Source organism: Marmota flaviventris, chromosome 11 (assembly GCF_047511675.1).
Source record: "Marmota flaviventris isolate mMarFla1 chromosome 11, mMarFla1.hap1, whole genome shotgun sequence".
Classification (NCBI taxonomy): Eukaryota; Metazoa; Chordata; class Mammalia; order Rodentia; family Sciuridae; genus Marmota; species Marmota flaviventris.
The window spans coordinates 13,869,038-13,886,459 of NC_092508.1; the positions used below are offsets into that span (position 1 = coordinate 13,869,038).

Genomic DNA, 17,422 nt, shown 5'->3' on the forward strand with positions numbered 1-17,422 from the left:
CTGCAGATTCCAGCAACTTTTTACCCTTATTTGGGAAGGGTAGTGGGACAAAGCGTTTATGTATCAGATCACGCACTGTAAGCACTGGTTGCCAGACTTTTCCCAGGCTATTAGTAGGAGTTTCCATCAGATGAAACTTTGTGCTGGCTCACTTTGCCCAATATTGTGAGAATATTTGAGAAGATTTATAGAATTAGAGTTTTAAACTGAAGCAACAAAGAGAACTTTATGTTTTCAACATATATGATTATTTTTCATAAAACATTTTGCTCTTTTTTAAAAAACCTAAATCATATAGCTCTTCTTAATAATATTTTGAGCAATGACTCAAAAGGCTTAGCTTTGTTGATAATGTGGTGTTTGTCTTTCTGGCAGCCCCTTGCTCTGCTATGGCTTACCATCATGATAGTAGACGGATATTCGTGGGCCAGGATAATGGAGCTGTAATGGTACGTAACTTCCAGGAAGTATTCATTACATTCTTTATATTGATTTTCTGTGTTTACTTATGTGGGATAGTTTAAGTAAAGTCAACAGTGAATGTCTGATTATTTGGTACAAAAATATTTCCATCAGTTTCCATGGATGTGAAGTCTAAAAACATTAATTTTAATTGATGTTTACAAAGCTCAGATGGCTATCATAATTGATGGTTTGGTGCTCAGGATGCCCATAAACATGCATTGTATTCATACAGTGAACATGAGATCTGTAGCATCTCCCATCTTTTGGCCATGATGGTGGATAGCCTACGGGTCTCCATGTGTCTGTGAGAGAACGGATGGGGAACAAGTCTAACTACCAGCTATTCCTCCAGCAACTCAACTCTGTAAGGCAGTGATTTCCAAGCTACCCCTGAAGAAGGACCAGATATGTAAATTTTCAGTCTACTATAGACTGGTGTTTTTTTATGGGTCCAATTGTGTGTGTTTATTTTTTCTATAATTTAAAGATAAGTCATATACCATAATTGCACCACTTTAAAATGCATAGTTCAGTGCTTTTATAGTATATTCATGAAAGACTATGCACTCATTATACTCTGATTATAGATTATTTATATCCCCCAAAGAAACCCCATATTCATTAGCAATCATTTCCCTTTCCTTCAGCTCCTGTACTCTCTGAGTACAGGGATTTGTCTGTTCTAGATATTTTGTGTAAATAGAATTGTACAGTATGTGTGACCTTTTATGTCTGTCTTCTTCACTTGGTATTTTCAAAGTTAATCCATGTTGGAGCTTGAATTCGTTACCTCATTCCTTTTTGTGTGCTGGAACAGTATTCTATTACATAGATAGTTTTGCTTATCTATTCACTAGTTACTGGAAATTTGGGTTATTTTCTACTTTTTGGCTAATATGAATAATGCTGCTGTAAACATCGTATATAAATTTCTATATGAACACATTTTTTCAGCTCTTTTGGGTAGATATGAGAATGGAATTGCTGGGAACTATATTTAACATTCAAGAAGCCACCAAAGTTTCCTCCAAAGTGACTGCACCATTTTACATCCCCCCAGCAAAACACGAGGGTTCCAGTTTCTTTACATCATTGTGAATACTTATTATTTTCTGTTTCTGTTTTGTTTTGCTTTATTTTGTTTATATTATGGTCATTGTATTGGGTGCAGATTGGCATGTCTTTGTGGTTTTGATTTGTATTTCCCTACTGACTAGTGATGTTGAGCATCTTCTCACATGTCTGTTGGTCATTGTGTATCTTTTTTGGAGCAGTATCTATTTAAGCCCTTTTCCCATTTAAAAAAATTTATTATTGAATTGTAAGAATTCTTCCCATGTGCTAGATACTAGATTCTTATTAGATACATGATTTGCAAATGTTTTTGCCCATACTGTAAAATGTAGTCTAAGCTCCTTAATACCATATTCAATTTTTAAGTTTGATGAAGTCCAATTTTTCTGTTTTCTCCTTTATTGGTCGTGTGTTTTAGATACAATACCTAAGAAATCATTTCCTGATACAAGGTTATTTACATTATATTTTCATAGGAATAATGTTATAGTCTTATGTTTTCTCCTAAAAGTTTCATAGTGTAATTTCTACATTTAGATCTTTATTGTGAGTTAACTTTTTAACATATGATGTAAGGAAAGTGTTTTAGGCAACTTTTTTTTTTTTTTAACCACTGTGACCAAAAGACCTGACAAGAACAGTTTTAGAGAAATAAAAGTTTATTTGTGTTTCACAGTTTCAGATGTCCATAGATGATCGACTTCACTGCTCTGGGGCCGAGATGAGGCAGAACATCCTGATAGAGGGTGTAGAGGAGGAAAGTAGCTCAGGACATGGCACCAGGAAGCAGAGAGACTAATCTCTGCTCACCAGGGACAAAATGTATACCCTAAAGGCACACCACCAGTGACCCGCCTCCTATAGGCATACCCTGCCTGCCTACAGTTATCACCCAGTGAATCCACATAAGCAGATTAATGCACTGATGAGGTTAAGGCTCTATAACCCAATCATTTCTCCTCTAAACCCTCTTGGCATTGTTTCACACATGAGCTTTTGGAGAACCCTTTATATCTAAACCTTAACAGAAGGGTTCCATATCCGTTCTTTTGCTTGTGATCATCCAATTATTCCAAAGCCATTTGTTGAAAAGACTGTTCTTTTCCCATTGAATTGTCTTGACATCCTTGTCACACAGCAAGCCTGTGGAGAACCAGGGAAGAGTTTCCAGAAGTAATGGTTTGTGAAGACTTGAGGTAGAAAGGATCTCTGTGTACCTGACGATTTGTGTAGTTTACCATGGCTGGGTGGTGCTGGTACAGGGAGGCACCCCAGACGCCATTGAAGAAGTAGGCAGAGGCCAGCTCATGCAGAGCTTTATATATCTGGATAGTTTTAAATTTCATTGTAAATTCAGTGAGAAGCCATTAGAGGATTTTCAGCAGATGAATGAAAGGTTTAATTACATTTTTAAAAGGTCCCTGTAATTATTGGGCAAGAGTAGATTGAAGGTCAACAAAATAGAAGAGGGAGTCAGTCTGATGCAGCAGTCTGAGAGAGAGAATGGTGGTGGTGAAGGCAGACAGAGCAGATGGATTTGAGATACATCCTAAATGCATCTGTAATAAGTTGGGTTTCGGGGGAGGAAGAGGAAGAAGTCAGGTGACATCAGAATTTTAATTTGAGCAGTGGCATCATTTACTGTGAAGGGAATGGCTTGAAGGGTTGGGATAGTTGGAGACAAAAGGAAGAGTGAGGAGTCACCCATGTGTTTGAGATACCTATGTTGTCTCTTCCAAATGGCAGTGCAAAGTTGGCACTGGATGTACAAACCTGGAGTCCAGGGATGAGGAGAAATGGTGGTCCTTGAATATGGTATTAAGGAGCTTAGACTACATTTTACAGTCCAAGCGTTTCAAACTTGCATAGTCATCACAAATCATTTAGGAAACTTTAAAAATACCTGTTCCCTGGCTCTATGTTAGGTCCACAGCTTCAGAATCAATTACGAGGGGCTGGGCATCTGTGTTTTAGCAAATGCCCTAGGTGAGTCCGAGGACTGAACGCACTGGGGAAATACAGCACCTCGGGGAGCAGGGAGCCATTAAGCAGGGGCATGATGATGCTCTGGGTTTTGATGTCTGTTGGCCCAGTGTGCCACAAGTAACTGACATAAACTAGGGATAGCAGAGCATGAAGAAGAACAGAGGGTCTCATCCCGGAGTGCTTTAAGGGAAAGTCAGAGGACTAAAAAGCCCTTAAGAAAGACTGGGGCAGCAACAGGCAAAGTGGACAAAGGGCCCAGAACAATCCGGCCATGGAAGCCAGGTGGAAGGGATAGGCAGTCATTTTAGGTTAGTAGCAAGGGCAGCAGAGAAAGGCTGAGATCAGGACATCAACTAGAAGGCAGCTGGCGATAGCAGGGAGAGGTGTTTCCATGTTGGAGAAGAGTGGAGTGAGGAGTGACCAGGAGGGAAAGCCTGAGAGTAGTTAATGCAGGATGGTCTTTAGAGAAGCATTTGGCTGAGAAAGTTGGGACAAGTATGGTATAGTTAAAGGAGTTTCATTGTTGGTTGTGTTCATTTTGTTTTTTTAAAGTATAAAAGAAGCGTTGATTGCACTTAAGGGCAAAGAAGAAAGAGGCAGGAGGAAGGTCGGGCTCCCTCCAAAGAATTTCACACTGCAGCAGGCAGGTGGCAGGGGCTCCCATAAGCACGTGATGTGGTAGTGGATGCAGAGATCTGCTGGACATTTTATAGGCATATCATGGTGACGCGCATACACACGTAACACAAGAGGCTGTCAAGTGCAAGCTTTCACATGGTTTTTCCAGAGGTGGCAGTGGCCACGCATTTCTTTCTCCAGAAACTCTTCTGGTGGCTTTTGGTTGGAGAGTCGACTCTGCATTTACAGGACAGCACCTCTTCAGTGGAAAGGATGATTTAAACCCAGCTTAGTTTTAGTTAGCAATTGATCTGTTGGTTTTCCATCCAATATCAATTAATACCTGCAATGCTGATCCATCTTTGTACTTTGCAAAAGTAAGGTGGAGACCAGGAAGTCTTTATGACTTGGGTGGTTTTTATCATGCCCTGTTCAGTCAACAATGCATAATGTCCATGTTACCTAAACCTTTAAAAACTTACAATTTAGCATCGATCAATAGATTTCTTAATTAGTGATTCTCTTTAGAGTTTTGTTTTATCTCAATTTTATGTTGAGGCTTATTTTTTCATTTAAAAAGTTATGTATTTTTTAGTTTTTCCAAGTTATATAGTTCATGGGAAATCTGGAGAATGCAGGAGTATAAAAAAAAGATCATCCACAATCTGTAACTTTTACTTTTGAGGGGATATGTTTGTACATTAAACTGCTGGAATCCCCTAAAAAAGTGCCTTCCTTATTCTTCCTGTAGTTATGAACTCTGAGTTTTGTAGTTTTGCTCCCTATGCATTGTCCTAAAGGATTGTTTTGTTTTGTTTTGTTTTGTTTTTTTGGTATAGCCAAGAGAGCGAATTAACAAAATTTTGCAGTTAGAGGGAGAAGTTATGTATGGCACTCATCTGTGGAGGAGCAAGTGGATACAAGTGCGAGGTCTGTCGGCAGCCCTTGATTTATTCATTTCCATCAGGCCCTGGAGAGGCAGTGGGCCAAGGAACAGTTCCTATCATCCCTAAATTGCTCATCTTAAGTCTCAGGTCTTATGACAACTGGTAGTAGACTTTACTTTGTTTTAAAAGTTAAGTTCCTATTGTTTTAAAAACATAACTGTTTTCTTATTCCATATGTTTACTTTTAGGAATTCCATGTTTCTGAAGATTTTAATAAAATGAACTTTATCAAGACCTACCCAGGTAATTATGATATACACACACAAAACTGGCAGTCACCTCTTATGATCAAAGTTAGGTTTTCACGTGAACTTTGCAGTTTTTTTACTCCAATTATGTGAGAGACACAGTTATTTACCATTCTTCTCTGCTTATTAATATGTAAAATTTTATGTATTGGGTGTGTGTATGAGATTTAATTTAACCATCTTCTCTAAAGGGACATGTGCACTGTTTTCATGTTTTGATAACACATACTATATACTGTGTGTGTGTGTGTGTGTGTGTGTGAGAGAGAGAGAGAGAGAGAGAGAGAGAGAGAGAGAGAGAGAGATTCTGATCAGACTACATCTATTTAAGTGGAATAACAGGATCAAACATTAAAAAGTCTTGTAATGGTTTAGGTCTGTTTTGCAAGCTGCTTCCCGGCAATTGTGCCAATTTTTACAATCTTATAAATAGTGACTGAGACTGCTCATTAAGTGTGTCCAGCATTTTTTGCATTTGATAGTCAAAATTTCTCAATTTGAAAATTATTTAAGCTTTATTTTGTTTTGACTATGTCATCTTTCAGGAATGTCTTATCATGATTTTGCTCATATTTCCAGGGAGTTGTACTATTCTAATTGAATTATAAGCACCTTTACTTTAAAAAAAATATGTGGCACATACATTTTCCTCAGTTTTTCTCAGTCTTGTACATTTAGACATTATTACATTTATCAAAAGCAAGTTCTCAGCGTTCTCAACTTTGGATGGAATTTGCAAAGCCAAAACAATTTGATGAAGTTGTGGATTCCTATCTGTTTTATTCAGCTCTTTTGTTGCTGTGACCAAAACAAGACCAGTCAAGAACAGTTTTAAAAGAGGAAAACTTTATTTGGGGCTCACAGTTTCAGAAGTCTCAGTTCATAGATAGCTGACTCCATTGCTCTGGGGCTAAAGTGTGACATAACATCATGACCGAAGAGTATGGTAGAGGAAAGCAACCCAGGACACGGAACCAGGAAAACAGAGAGAAACTTCTCCTCTCACCAAAGACAAAATATATACCCCAATGGCATGCTCTACTGCCCCCCCCTCCTCCAGCCACACCCTACCTGCCTACAGTTAACCACCTAGTTAATCCCCATTAGCAGATTAATGCCCTTATTAGGTTACAACTCTCATATACCAATCATTGCACCTCTTAACTATCTTGCATTGTCTCATACACAAGCTTTTGGGGAACAACTCGAACAACTCGTATCTAAACCATAACACTATCAGTCCAAGTAAAGGTTCCTGGAGACTTTGCCTGAAGGCATAACAACCCAGATTTTATATTTCATATTAATGGATCAAGGTGATATTGGAGTCTGGATGTTTTAGGTGTATGTTCTATCTTGGTGAATTTTGGTTTAATAGCAGGGTACAGGAAGGAAATTTTGAACTTAACTAAGAAGGCCAAATTGCCTTTTCTTGAGTATTGGTCCATCTGTTCCAAGTTTAAGATAGCAGAAAATTGAGGCAATAATGACCGCACTCTTGAACTTGGCATTTCAGCGTTGAGCCTTTTGTGACAATGAAGGACAGTCTTGTGATATTGAATAATGCACAGCATTGTAGTTTTGTTACAGTGACAGAAACAACTTTGAATTTTTAGCTGTCACTGGTAGATTTATTTTTAGAAAAATCAAGAATCAATAATTCTTTATATGAAATATATGCCTAGATGTTTGGAGGCCACTTATTTTGTACCTGATCAATGTTGTTGCTCTAAAGCAAATTCCTTTTTAAATTATTTAATTTGCCATTAAGTTCTTTATCCAATTATTTATTTACTGATCTCATTTTAACTATGTTGTTTGTCAAAGTTCTTTATATGAGTTATAAAGCTGCATAGTTTTGTACTGGTTTGAGGACCTTCACATTTCATTGACTAATAACATTTTAAAAAATACAGGAAGGACTAACCAGAGATTCTTTTTTTTTTTTTTGGTTAAGTGAGGGAGTTTTAAAATGAGGCATAGTAAGCATTTCCATGTAATTTTATCATTCATAAAAGAAAGGGCATCTAAAAAATAAAATAGCAGAAAGTATATAATTCAGAAATAGGACAGTTCTTTCTTAGAAAAGATAAATGATTATTCACTCCAATACCTTTACAATAAGCAAATATAAACCTTGCCACTGTTTTCCTGAGTTAGACAACTGTAGGTTAAATGGAAAATGTGTTTTGGGTCAAATAAGCAAGTTAATCTATTACTTATAAGACTGGGCATGTGTTTAATGAGCTTCATGTTTGCTTCTCAGTGTTTCGATCTGAAAATGGACATAAAATATTAGGTTTAGGGAAATTGGGGATTTCATTAAAACAGAAAATAAAAATTAAAAACACAAGCCCCACATCAGTTACTGAGTCATTCATTAGCTGGGGCTTGGTTTAGTTGAATTTAAGATTATTACTATGGGAGTACTCCTGTAAGTTTCAGGGGCCCTCATGAGTATTTAATGCCTCAGCATAATCTCCTTGGACCTGACCTTCTCACAGACTTTTGGAGAAAGTCCCTCAGTTCTTCGAGAGCAGTCTGTACAGCTGAGAGTAAAGTGGCTCCTCTGGCTAGCCTCTGACTTCTTTCATCAGACTGGACGTTTATAAAACACCTGCTCATGCAGCTCCTATACCTCATGAAGTAGAACTCAGGTCACTGCCCTAGTGTGCCTTATAATTGAACTGAAAATATTTTAAAAGTTACATAATAGAATATTTTTCTCATCCTCAACTATTATTTTAGAATAAAGATCTTTACAAATACTTGGTATTTATAAATCATAAAAAAGTTATACACAAAGAAATTATTACAGAAATAAAATGTTATTTATTTATTTATTTTTTTGGTTCCAGGAATTGAACTGGGGGGGGGGGGGAGGGAGAGGGCGCTTAACCACTGAGCTACATCCCCAGTCCTTTTTTTTATTTTCTATTTTGAGACAGGGTTTCACAGAGTTGCTTAGAGTCTCACTAACTTGCTGAGGCTAGCTTTGAACTTGCCCTCCTACCTGAGCCTCCTGAGCTGCTAGGATTACAGGTGTTCCAACACATTTAATTTCAGAAAATTGTAGCTACTCTTATTTACAATGCCAGTGTTTTCTAAAGGGTCAAAACATTGAAGTAATGAACAATAAAAACAAGCAAATAAACAAAAAACATTGCTGTGTTAAGACCGCTGTTTTCCATATGGAACTCACTGATATTTAAGACTTTTTAGAACAAAGTAAAAATGTTCTTTTGATCATAGCAAAAAAACAAAAAGAAAGAAAAAGAAAAACTCTATTATTCAAATCTCTCTTGTCTTTAGTAATTCCTGGCTTTTGATATCCTTTCATATGGGGCTGCAGAGGACGGGGCCTTGGAAGGAGCAGTGCTGGTACACTGCAGTGGAGCGGCTTGTCTGAAGTCTGCTCAGGGGGTAGGCACTCCCCAGTGGCTGTTTACACACACACAGGAGCATGCAGGCCCACCAGGGAGAGAAGGAAAGCCTCAGTTCTTACCCCATGGGGAGCTGCTTCTGAAGGTCCCATCTTCCTGAAGGATACAGACTCCCTTTGTGTTCCTGCAGCTCATCAGAACCGGGTGTCTGCCATCATCTTCAGCTTGGCCGCAGAGTGGGTGATCAGCACTGGCCACGACAAGTGTGTCAGCTGGATGTGCACCCGGAGTGGGAACATGCTGGGGCGACACTTCTTCACTTCCTGGGCTTCGTGTTTACAGTATCCTCCACAGCGCTGGATCTCTCCCTCCCAGGACTTTGTCTCAGGATTTAGTTTTGAATCTGATCATCATTGTCAATTGAGATCCAAAGACTGAATGATTCTTACACATTTCACCTAAAACCCAAGAATTTCTGTATCTGCTTTTCTTTGATATAAAATGGATTTATTAATATAATAGTTAAATGAATTTTCTGTTCTCTACTGGGAAGTGCTAATGTTTTTAGTACAAAATTATGGAACCCCTAAGCCCTCATTTATACAAGCTCCTCCCTTCATTCCTTTGCAATACAAATTGAAAGACTTTTTATTCTATGAAGAAGAAAAAAAAATTAATCTTGTAGAAATTAGTTATTTGCAGACTTTACAAGGAAGTATAGTAGATAATAGGGATGTGTACATATCCCTGAGGTTCAAAAACAGGTTACAAGGAGTTTTATACAAAACTTGTATCTAATACTTTTTGTGTGTGTGTCTGGAGAGGACCCAAATCTTTATGACACTCTCAGAATGACCAAAATATTAACAATTACTGTCTTAAAAATTCCCCAGTGTGGGCGTGGTGCGGTGGCGCATGTCTGTAATACCAGCAGCTCTGGAGGCAGAGGCAGGAGGATTGTGAGTTCAAAGCCAGCCTCAGCAATTTAGTGAGGCCTTAAGCAACTCTGTGAGACCCTGTCTCTAAATAAAAATTCAGAAAAGGACTGGGGATATAGCTCAGTGGTTGAGTGCCCCTGTGTTCACTCCCCAGTACCAAAAAAAAAAAAAAAAAAAAAAAAAATTCCACTCTGTGGAATTTGTTTCCTGTAGAACTTGCCCTTCTTAAGGCCACTTCTGGTTGCTGGTATCCAAATACTGGCAAGATCAAGACTATCAACAGTAGGCAAATACCCTTGGTAGTTTCTCTTTCAGAGTTAAGTGGCATAATAAAGTTCTCTCTTTCCATTGAAAGCTTTTATTAAAAATTTTTGCTACAAATGAATGCACAGCATGGGATATTTAAAATAAGCATTTAAAATACTACCATCCACTTTAGGATCAAACAAGGTAAAATTATTCAGATATATTATGTCCTAACTTAGAATTTCTGTCATGTTCAAGGCCTCTCTTAATGGCATACAATCACAATCATGGCTTGGTTTGTGGTGCTCCTTTTGACCTGTTATTTTGGAGTAGTAGTAGTTATCCTATTGTAAATAGCATATATTTTATTGTGTATATCCACAAATCATCTGTGGCCACAAACTGAGAAAGTAATGAGTTGTTTCCAATAGTGAATACATTTTAAATTGAAATTTACTATTATCATAAAGTTCACAGTAGTTTAAAGGAAATCATCCTCTTCATTTAAAGCTAAATCATCTAAGCCAAAAGAAAGATAAGCTCTTGTCCGGTGTTTACTCAGTTTGACGTTACTTTCAGAAATATTGCATAAGAGCCATTCTGCTCTAGTGGGGGTGTTTTATCTTTTTTGTTGCCAGTTCCTAGGATATTACTTGATAGATTAACAGGAACTCAATAAATTCTTGTTGGGTGCTTGAATATTAACTCTCCTCTTAATTCTAGCTGTTTTAAATTTTTCTTTCAGTATTTAGATATTGTGTGATTTTTGCTTGAGTATTTCCTTTCTTGTTATAGTTTGAGGTTTGTACTTAATCTCTTTAAAATGCAAAATTGTTTTAAAATTCTGACTAAAGCTGATGTCTCTTTTATGGGAGGATTTTGAGAGAGGTTCTGTTACATGTCCTTGACTGCATCTCTTCAGATATGATTTTGATACTCAGTACGCTTTTGTTGGCGATTACTCTGGACAGATCACCCTGCTGAAGCTTGAACAGAACACGTGTTCAGTTATCACAACCCTCAAAGGGCATGAAGGTAGGCTGCATGGCCCCCAAAGGTCTTTCACCTAATATGGGCATTGGAATTCAGTTCTCAGCTTTGTGATTCATGAATGTTCAATTCCTCATGATCTGTCAGATTTCAATTCAGTGGGATTTAGGCCGAAAACTAAGGGAAGGTAGGGTGTCGGGATCAGTTTCTTATTTCCAAAGAACCCTTTGAATTGCTTGAATGGATAATACTTTGCATTGTTTATCTTTTTAAATTAACTTGTTTTCATTAGATCTTCAAATTTTATAATAAATACTAAGAACTATTTATATGGAAGAATTGTTATTATTATTTATTATTATTATTTAATTTCTTAGTTTCTAAGACATTCAGCAAGAACTGTTAGATTAATACAATTAGAAGAAATGTTTGGGCTGGCTTGGCCACATACCTTGGGTAGGGACTGGGAGAGATGAATTCCTGGGTAAATTTTCCTTATTTCTATAGAACAGTAAGTTGACAAGGTTCTGTGGAGGGTTTTAAAACTGTTTGACTGCATTGGGTAAATTGCCATGTACATGTGTATAATAAATTGTTTTCATTGAATGCTAAGCTATAATGCAAGGAGTGATATGAGTCTCAGAGTTACGAACTTTGAGGCCTTCTTTGAGGTTAAATTGAAGAATTGGAGATTTGATGAAATAATTAATGATGCTTTATTTATTTATTTATTTATTTATTTATTGTTAGAGAGGGAGAGAGAATTTTTTTTAATATTTATTTTTTAGTTTTTGGCGGACACATCTTTGTTTTTGTATGTGGTGCTGAGGATCGAACCCGGGCCGCACGGATGCCAGGCGAGCAGGCTACCACTTGAGCCACATCCCCAGCCCATGATGGTTTATTTATAACAACAGTGTTTTAAGTGTAACAAGCTAATCATATCCTTTGCTTTCTAGCTAACTCATGTAGGAAAGATAGACTCTATCAGATCCAGGACTTCGTGGGGGAAAAGGAAGCAAAGAGAACAGCAGGTTTTAAAAGATCTGGGCAGAAAAGCATAGGTCCCTGAAGAAACCATATTCCATTTATGATTAATCCTGTTGTGACCTTCAGGCTTCTAAGAGGCAGAATGTATTCTGTAACAACTTACAGTTTTCATACTGTGTATCTCCTCTTAGGCCTCTAGCCAATATATGAGGCATAGGAGTAGAGAGTGTCAGAATTCTGTTACAACTGACCCGAAGATAGTTTTGCAGAGTTCCCTTTTTTCCTTTACTTTTGTTTTGGAAAAGTTTAGGGGAGAAACTAGTTTCTGTTTGTTTATAAATATGGCTTCATTAGTTTTCTGTACACCTATAAAATTTATTATCAGTTTGTGTAATTGTTTCAGTTTTACTGTTGATTAATTTTTTTAAGGCAAGCAGCAACAAATCAAAAATGAAGAGATTCCTTGAAAGAGAAATTTGTAGTGCTATCAAATTTGATCAGGTGGTCAATTCAGGATGTGAAGTATAAGATTTAGATGTTTTACCTGATTTCCTTGACATCATAGTTTGGCACACCTGGAGACTTTCCCCCTAAGGCGCTTAGTTTAATTTTTTTAAAACATAAGCATCTTAGGGTAAAATGCCTCTGAGGTCCCAGAGAGCTGAAATAACCTACATTTTTATCTTCTAGAAAATGGCCACTGTAAGCCCTACTAGTCTTTTTCATAAATATTAGATTTATTTTTCTCCCAAAGCTTCTTTTATACTAACATGTCATGTATAGATACTTTATAATTTATTGGTATAGAACAAAGAAAAACTTCTTGAAAAATTTTTGGACTGGGATGTGGCTTAGTGGTTGGTCACTTGCTTAGCAAGTGCAAGGCCTCGGGTTCCATCCCCAGTACTGCCAAAAAAAAAAAAAAAAAGGTGTATAGCTGTGTGATGCATAATTGAAAATGCTAATCTTACAACTTTGAATAATGGATCTGCTGTGTCCTTGCTGTGACTCATGAGAACGTGATTGAATGACCCTTTGTATGATGAAGATAGATTTTTGCTTAGAGGCTTTCATCTCTAGCTGTCAAATGTGCACATCCTGATGTAGAGTTATGTTTAACCCCTCCTCTCTCTCTTAAATCCCTAGGGAGTGTTGCTTGCCTCTGGTGGGATCCTATTCAGCGGTTACTGTTCTCAGGAGCATCTGACAATAGCATCATCATGTGGGACATTGGAGGCAGGAAAGGCCGGACACTCTTGCTGCAGGGCCATCAGTGCGTGACTGGTTGTGGGGGTGGGGAAAGGGGCTGAGTGTATGGGGAACTGGGGGAGCATTATCATTATATCCAGACATTCTCCAAACAGCAAGTTCATAGGGCTGAGTCTACTTTTAACTGCGTGTCAATCGGAACATTGGGTATTAAACAGTAAAATGTAAAAAGAGTATAGGATTTACTTCCTTCTTAGTTAAAGAGCACTTGCCACTTTTCTCTCCCAAGGAGTGGCCCTGTTGAAATGTCTGCCTAGGGCAGGCATGGGTTAGAGACTGGAAATGAGGACTTGACCATCTCTTGAGATGTAGTACTAAGCTATTCTTGAAGTGGGTGCCTGTTTTTTTTTTCCTTAATTTCTAAAATATATTTCATTAAGAATCAATGCTTGCTGATATAGTCAGACTCACCTGAGCTCTGACATTGTAATGCTGTCCTACAGTTTAGTCTTGAAAGGAAAAGGAGCACCCCTCTTACCCACTTTTCCTTTTGTTTCTCATTGCTGGTCAGGTGATAGTTGTTTACTGTAGTCATAATCAAGTTGCAATTTAGCCAAGGAAAGATTGGGTACAAAAGTTAACAGAACAGGAGATTGATTGCCTGGGCATCCAGAGAAGTGGTTTGATAGGACTGCTAGAAGGGACCAGATTTTTTCTACTCATCTGTGCATGCATGTGCCTTTCTGTGTGTGTGTGTGTGTGTGAGTGTGCATGCTACTAGTGATTTCTTATTCACATGAACTGTATTTCAATAGGACAGATACACCTCTGTTCTTTGTTAAGTTTTGTGTACCAGAAGGAGAAGTCATGACAATTGGTGCAGAAAATCATGGTCTTTATCCCATCTCTGATTTTCAGTTGTAAACAACAGATTTAAAAGCAGTAGAGTTTATTCTGTAGAAAACGGTGATTCCATGTAATCAGTACTAGAATGCCAAGTGAAATTTATGGTGCAACCCATGATATACCAGTAGCGACAAAATGCTGCTTCCTAACTTAGGGGAGAAATTTGAGCTTAAATGAAGACGTTTCTGTGTTTTCCATGTTGAGACATGTGATCTGTCATGTGTATTTGCAGTGACAGGGTGCAGTCGCTGTGTTACCTGCAACTAACCAGGCAGCTCGTCTCCTGTTCCTCGGATGGTGGGATTGCAGTGTGGAACATGGACGTTAGCAGAGAAGAGGTAATAACAGGCAAAGGGGAAGCAATGCTGACGGAGATCCCTGAGGACCCTGCTTCTCGGTTTTCTCCCTGCAGTGTAAATGCTGGCTGCCCCCTGTTCCACCCATGGATTTTTGTTTGAGGGTCCTGCTTGTCATTTTGCACTGTATCTTCTCTCCATGTGGAGGTTTCCACTAATGACGAGTAGTGTGTACAGTCACATAGCATTTAGGCTAATGTTAGCCTTGAGAAATAAATCCACTGGGAGGATTCGAGACAGCCAGCCTTTTAGCACATCCAGCAATGTGGGCTACATGGGGACCCTCCAAAGTACCCTAGGGCTTTGAAGCATTCCTGTACAGAAGCCCTGAGGTGTGTCAGAGACCATCATCAGTGACATAGCTATGTACTTGTTGTCTTTCTGGGAAAATGTTTCTGTTTCTCTGCTTATTTCTCTTATTTTCCATTGAGCTCCACTCCATATTGACATAATGTTCTTTTCGGGCAACATGATTTTTAACTTGGTTGAGCCACTAACTAGTTGAGACCTTAATTTCTCTTCTTTGAGTGTCTATTCCTGTTCCCAAAAAATGAAATCATTGAATGAGTTGATTTCTAAGTCTTCTTCCGTTTCCTTAAATAGATACTCTAAAGATCTACACAATCTGTCTTTTTTTTTTTTTTTTGAGTTATGCCTGCGGTGAATATGCTTGACCTTGTCATTATGTGATTATTCAATAATTTATTTCAAGCAAGTTTCCGAAAATAGACCTTCCGTTGCAAGAGTAGGTACGCTCTAAAGGCTTTTTATAGATTTCATCAGATGGTTTCCAGGCAGGATTTCCATTCTCCTCTCTGCCAGCACTGGGACTATCTGTCTTTTTTCTGTGGCATTAGAGCCTATGATGACAATTGCCAAAGAGCTGATTCCAGAGAAGATCTTAGAGTCTAAGATCTAAGTGAGGCTAATGATTATAGTTTAACTTCAGAAGCATTTATCAAGCTCCTACAGGGTAGCCATACTGTCTGGGAGCTTAGGTGAAGATCCATACTCCATGGTTGCCCTTGATCAGTTTAGAGTGCAGTGTGCGGTGCACACTCAAAGAGGACACCACACGCTAGTGCAGAATTCTTACCAACCCCTGCACCTGTGCCTGCTCTGTGTTGCTGCAGGTATTTGTGAGTCTAGTTCTCACTGAATAAACCATTTTTAGCATGTCCCAGAAGAAATAATCAAGGGGGTTCAATCTGTTTTTTTATTTTTTTAAAGTAGCATGACTCATTTCTACACTTTATGGCTACTAAGTTCTGTACACAAAGATTCTTCCCCACAAGAGGTTTGCAATCTAATGAAAGAAATAGCCTCCCCTATAAATAATAGAATACACTCCATCCAGAGACATCGTTATTCTTTGGTTTCTTAGTAACCTTGTAAGATGCCAATCCAATAGTGAGGACACGCTTTTTGAGAAAAAGGAAAAAGAAGGTTTATTGCTTTGTTGGCAAAGGAGAAACACAGGGGACTGCTGTCCCAAAGGCTGTGATTCTCCCCATCATTTCTTAATCTTATTCTTAGAGAACAGAAAGCTCAGAGACAGGTATTAAGAGAAGACCATGGAACTAGTGCTACTAGTGGCTCTCTAAGGGCTCACCATTGGATTTCTTCCACTGTTCTGATCCTCAGGAAGTACTTTTAGAAAAAAAAAAAAAAATTTAGAAAATAGAAGCAGACCCTTTATTCAAGCTTACATAATTGTGGACTGACTGTGTTTGCACATCTCCGGAACTGAAAAATAATTCCACCAGTCAAGGTGCTTCCTGTGTGGGCAGTTTACTTCCTTCTAGTCATCTATGGAAGAGGTGGGAAAGCAAACTGTCAAAAAGATGCATTATTTTTAGCAATCTTTCTCCCTGGCCAAATAAATGTAGTAGAAAGGTAAATAGCCTGTGATTTCTGAGGTTACCCTGGTTAGGATTTCAAATAATTTTATAGAATTTCCTTAGCTAAGCACTCAGAGAGGCTTGAGCCCACATTCTCCAGCTCTACCATGCTTGCCTGGAATTTCTTTCCAAGTCACCTGTGACAACTGCCTGGAGCATTTCCAGTTCATCATAGCTGCCAGCCACCCCTGCACCATCAGGCCTGAAGCAAATTTGCCTACCTGCTAGGTTATAATTAGAGGGGTTCCTTTTTGGAAGCATGTACAAACTCTCAGTGAACAAGAAATAGTATTTATAGGCAATGAATCCCCTTGAAAAGAGAACATTTTCAAACTTGTAGATCAACTAGTATAATGTTTCATACATTAAATGCAGTATTGACGAATGCAGAAGTTAGTGGTAGTAGTAAAATGGATTTAGATTAGGCAGATGGAACAAGATGTGGGAAAGAGAGTGAAGCAGTCATAATGCTTGATTAATATTCTCTTTTGCTCTTCTTCACACAAAACAAAGCTTGTTTCTCCTTGGATAATAAACAGCAGAATTGCTCACAATAGCTTATAGTTTAACAGCAAATTTTGAGTATGAAGGAATTATGCTCCCTGAAACAAGACCTCAGTTCTATTGTTTGACATATCCCAGAACCATGTTTGGAGACCCCATGTGGTAGAGCAAAGAGCTTGGTGGACAAGCAGAATGACCCAGGCAGGAATCCTGGGTCTCCTAGGCCATGGACAGCTGCTTCAGTCTCAGAGCCAGTTTCTTTGTCTATAAAATGGGAATAATGTTGCTCTGTATTTCCTAAGCATGTGATGAAAATTCAGTGACATAAAACATATAAAAAACTTGCCAGCTGCCTGGACTTGGGTGGCATTTACTGCATACCAGGCACTATTCAGAACACTTCACAAATATGAGCTCATTTAACCCTCACAGCCTTGTGAGGTACATACTACTGTTTTCCGATGTTACTGATGAGGAAACTGAGGCACAAAGAAGATACATAATACCCCTGAGGACAGAGCTAGGAAATGACAGAGTCAGGATTTTAGTGCAAAAAATCTGAGCCTGAGTCTGAGCTATTATAACCACCTGCTAGGACTATTATAAAGGAATTGAGAATTTAAAAGGTGTCTTATTTATATATTTTTAAAATGCCCTTGCT

At 38.3% G+C, this 17,422-nt stretch overlaps 1 protein-coding gene across 1 annotated transcript in view; it reads left to right on the forward strand.

Annotated features, from left to right (window-relative positions):
- Wdfy1 (WD repeat and FYVE domain containing 1) overlaps positions 1-17,422 on the forward strand; it is a 48,749-nt gene that overhangs the window by 19,699 nt on the left and 11,628 nt on the right. The window contains exons 3-8 of the mRNA XM_027941951.2: positions 376-449; positions 5,279-5,333; positions 8,912-9,062; positions 10,828-10,940; positions 13,032-13,158; positions 14,233-14,338. Coding sequence (XP_027797752.1) covers positions 376-449; positions 5,279-5,333; positions 8,912-9,062; positions 10,828-10,940; positions 13,032-13,158; positions 14,233-14,338 — 626 coding nt within the window. The remainder of the gene's footprint in view (positions 1-375; positions 450-5,278; positions 5,334-8,911; positions 9,063-10,827; positions 10,941-13,031; positions 13,159-14,232; positions 14,339-17,422) is intronic.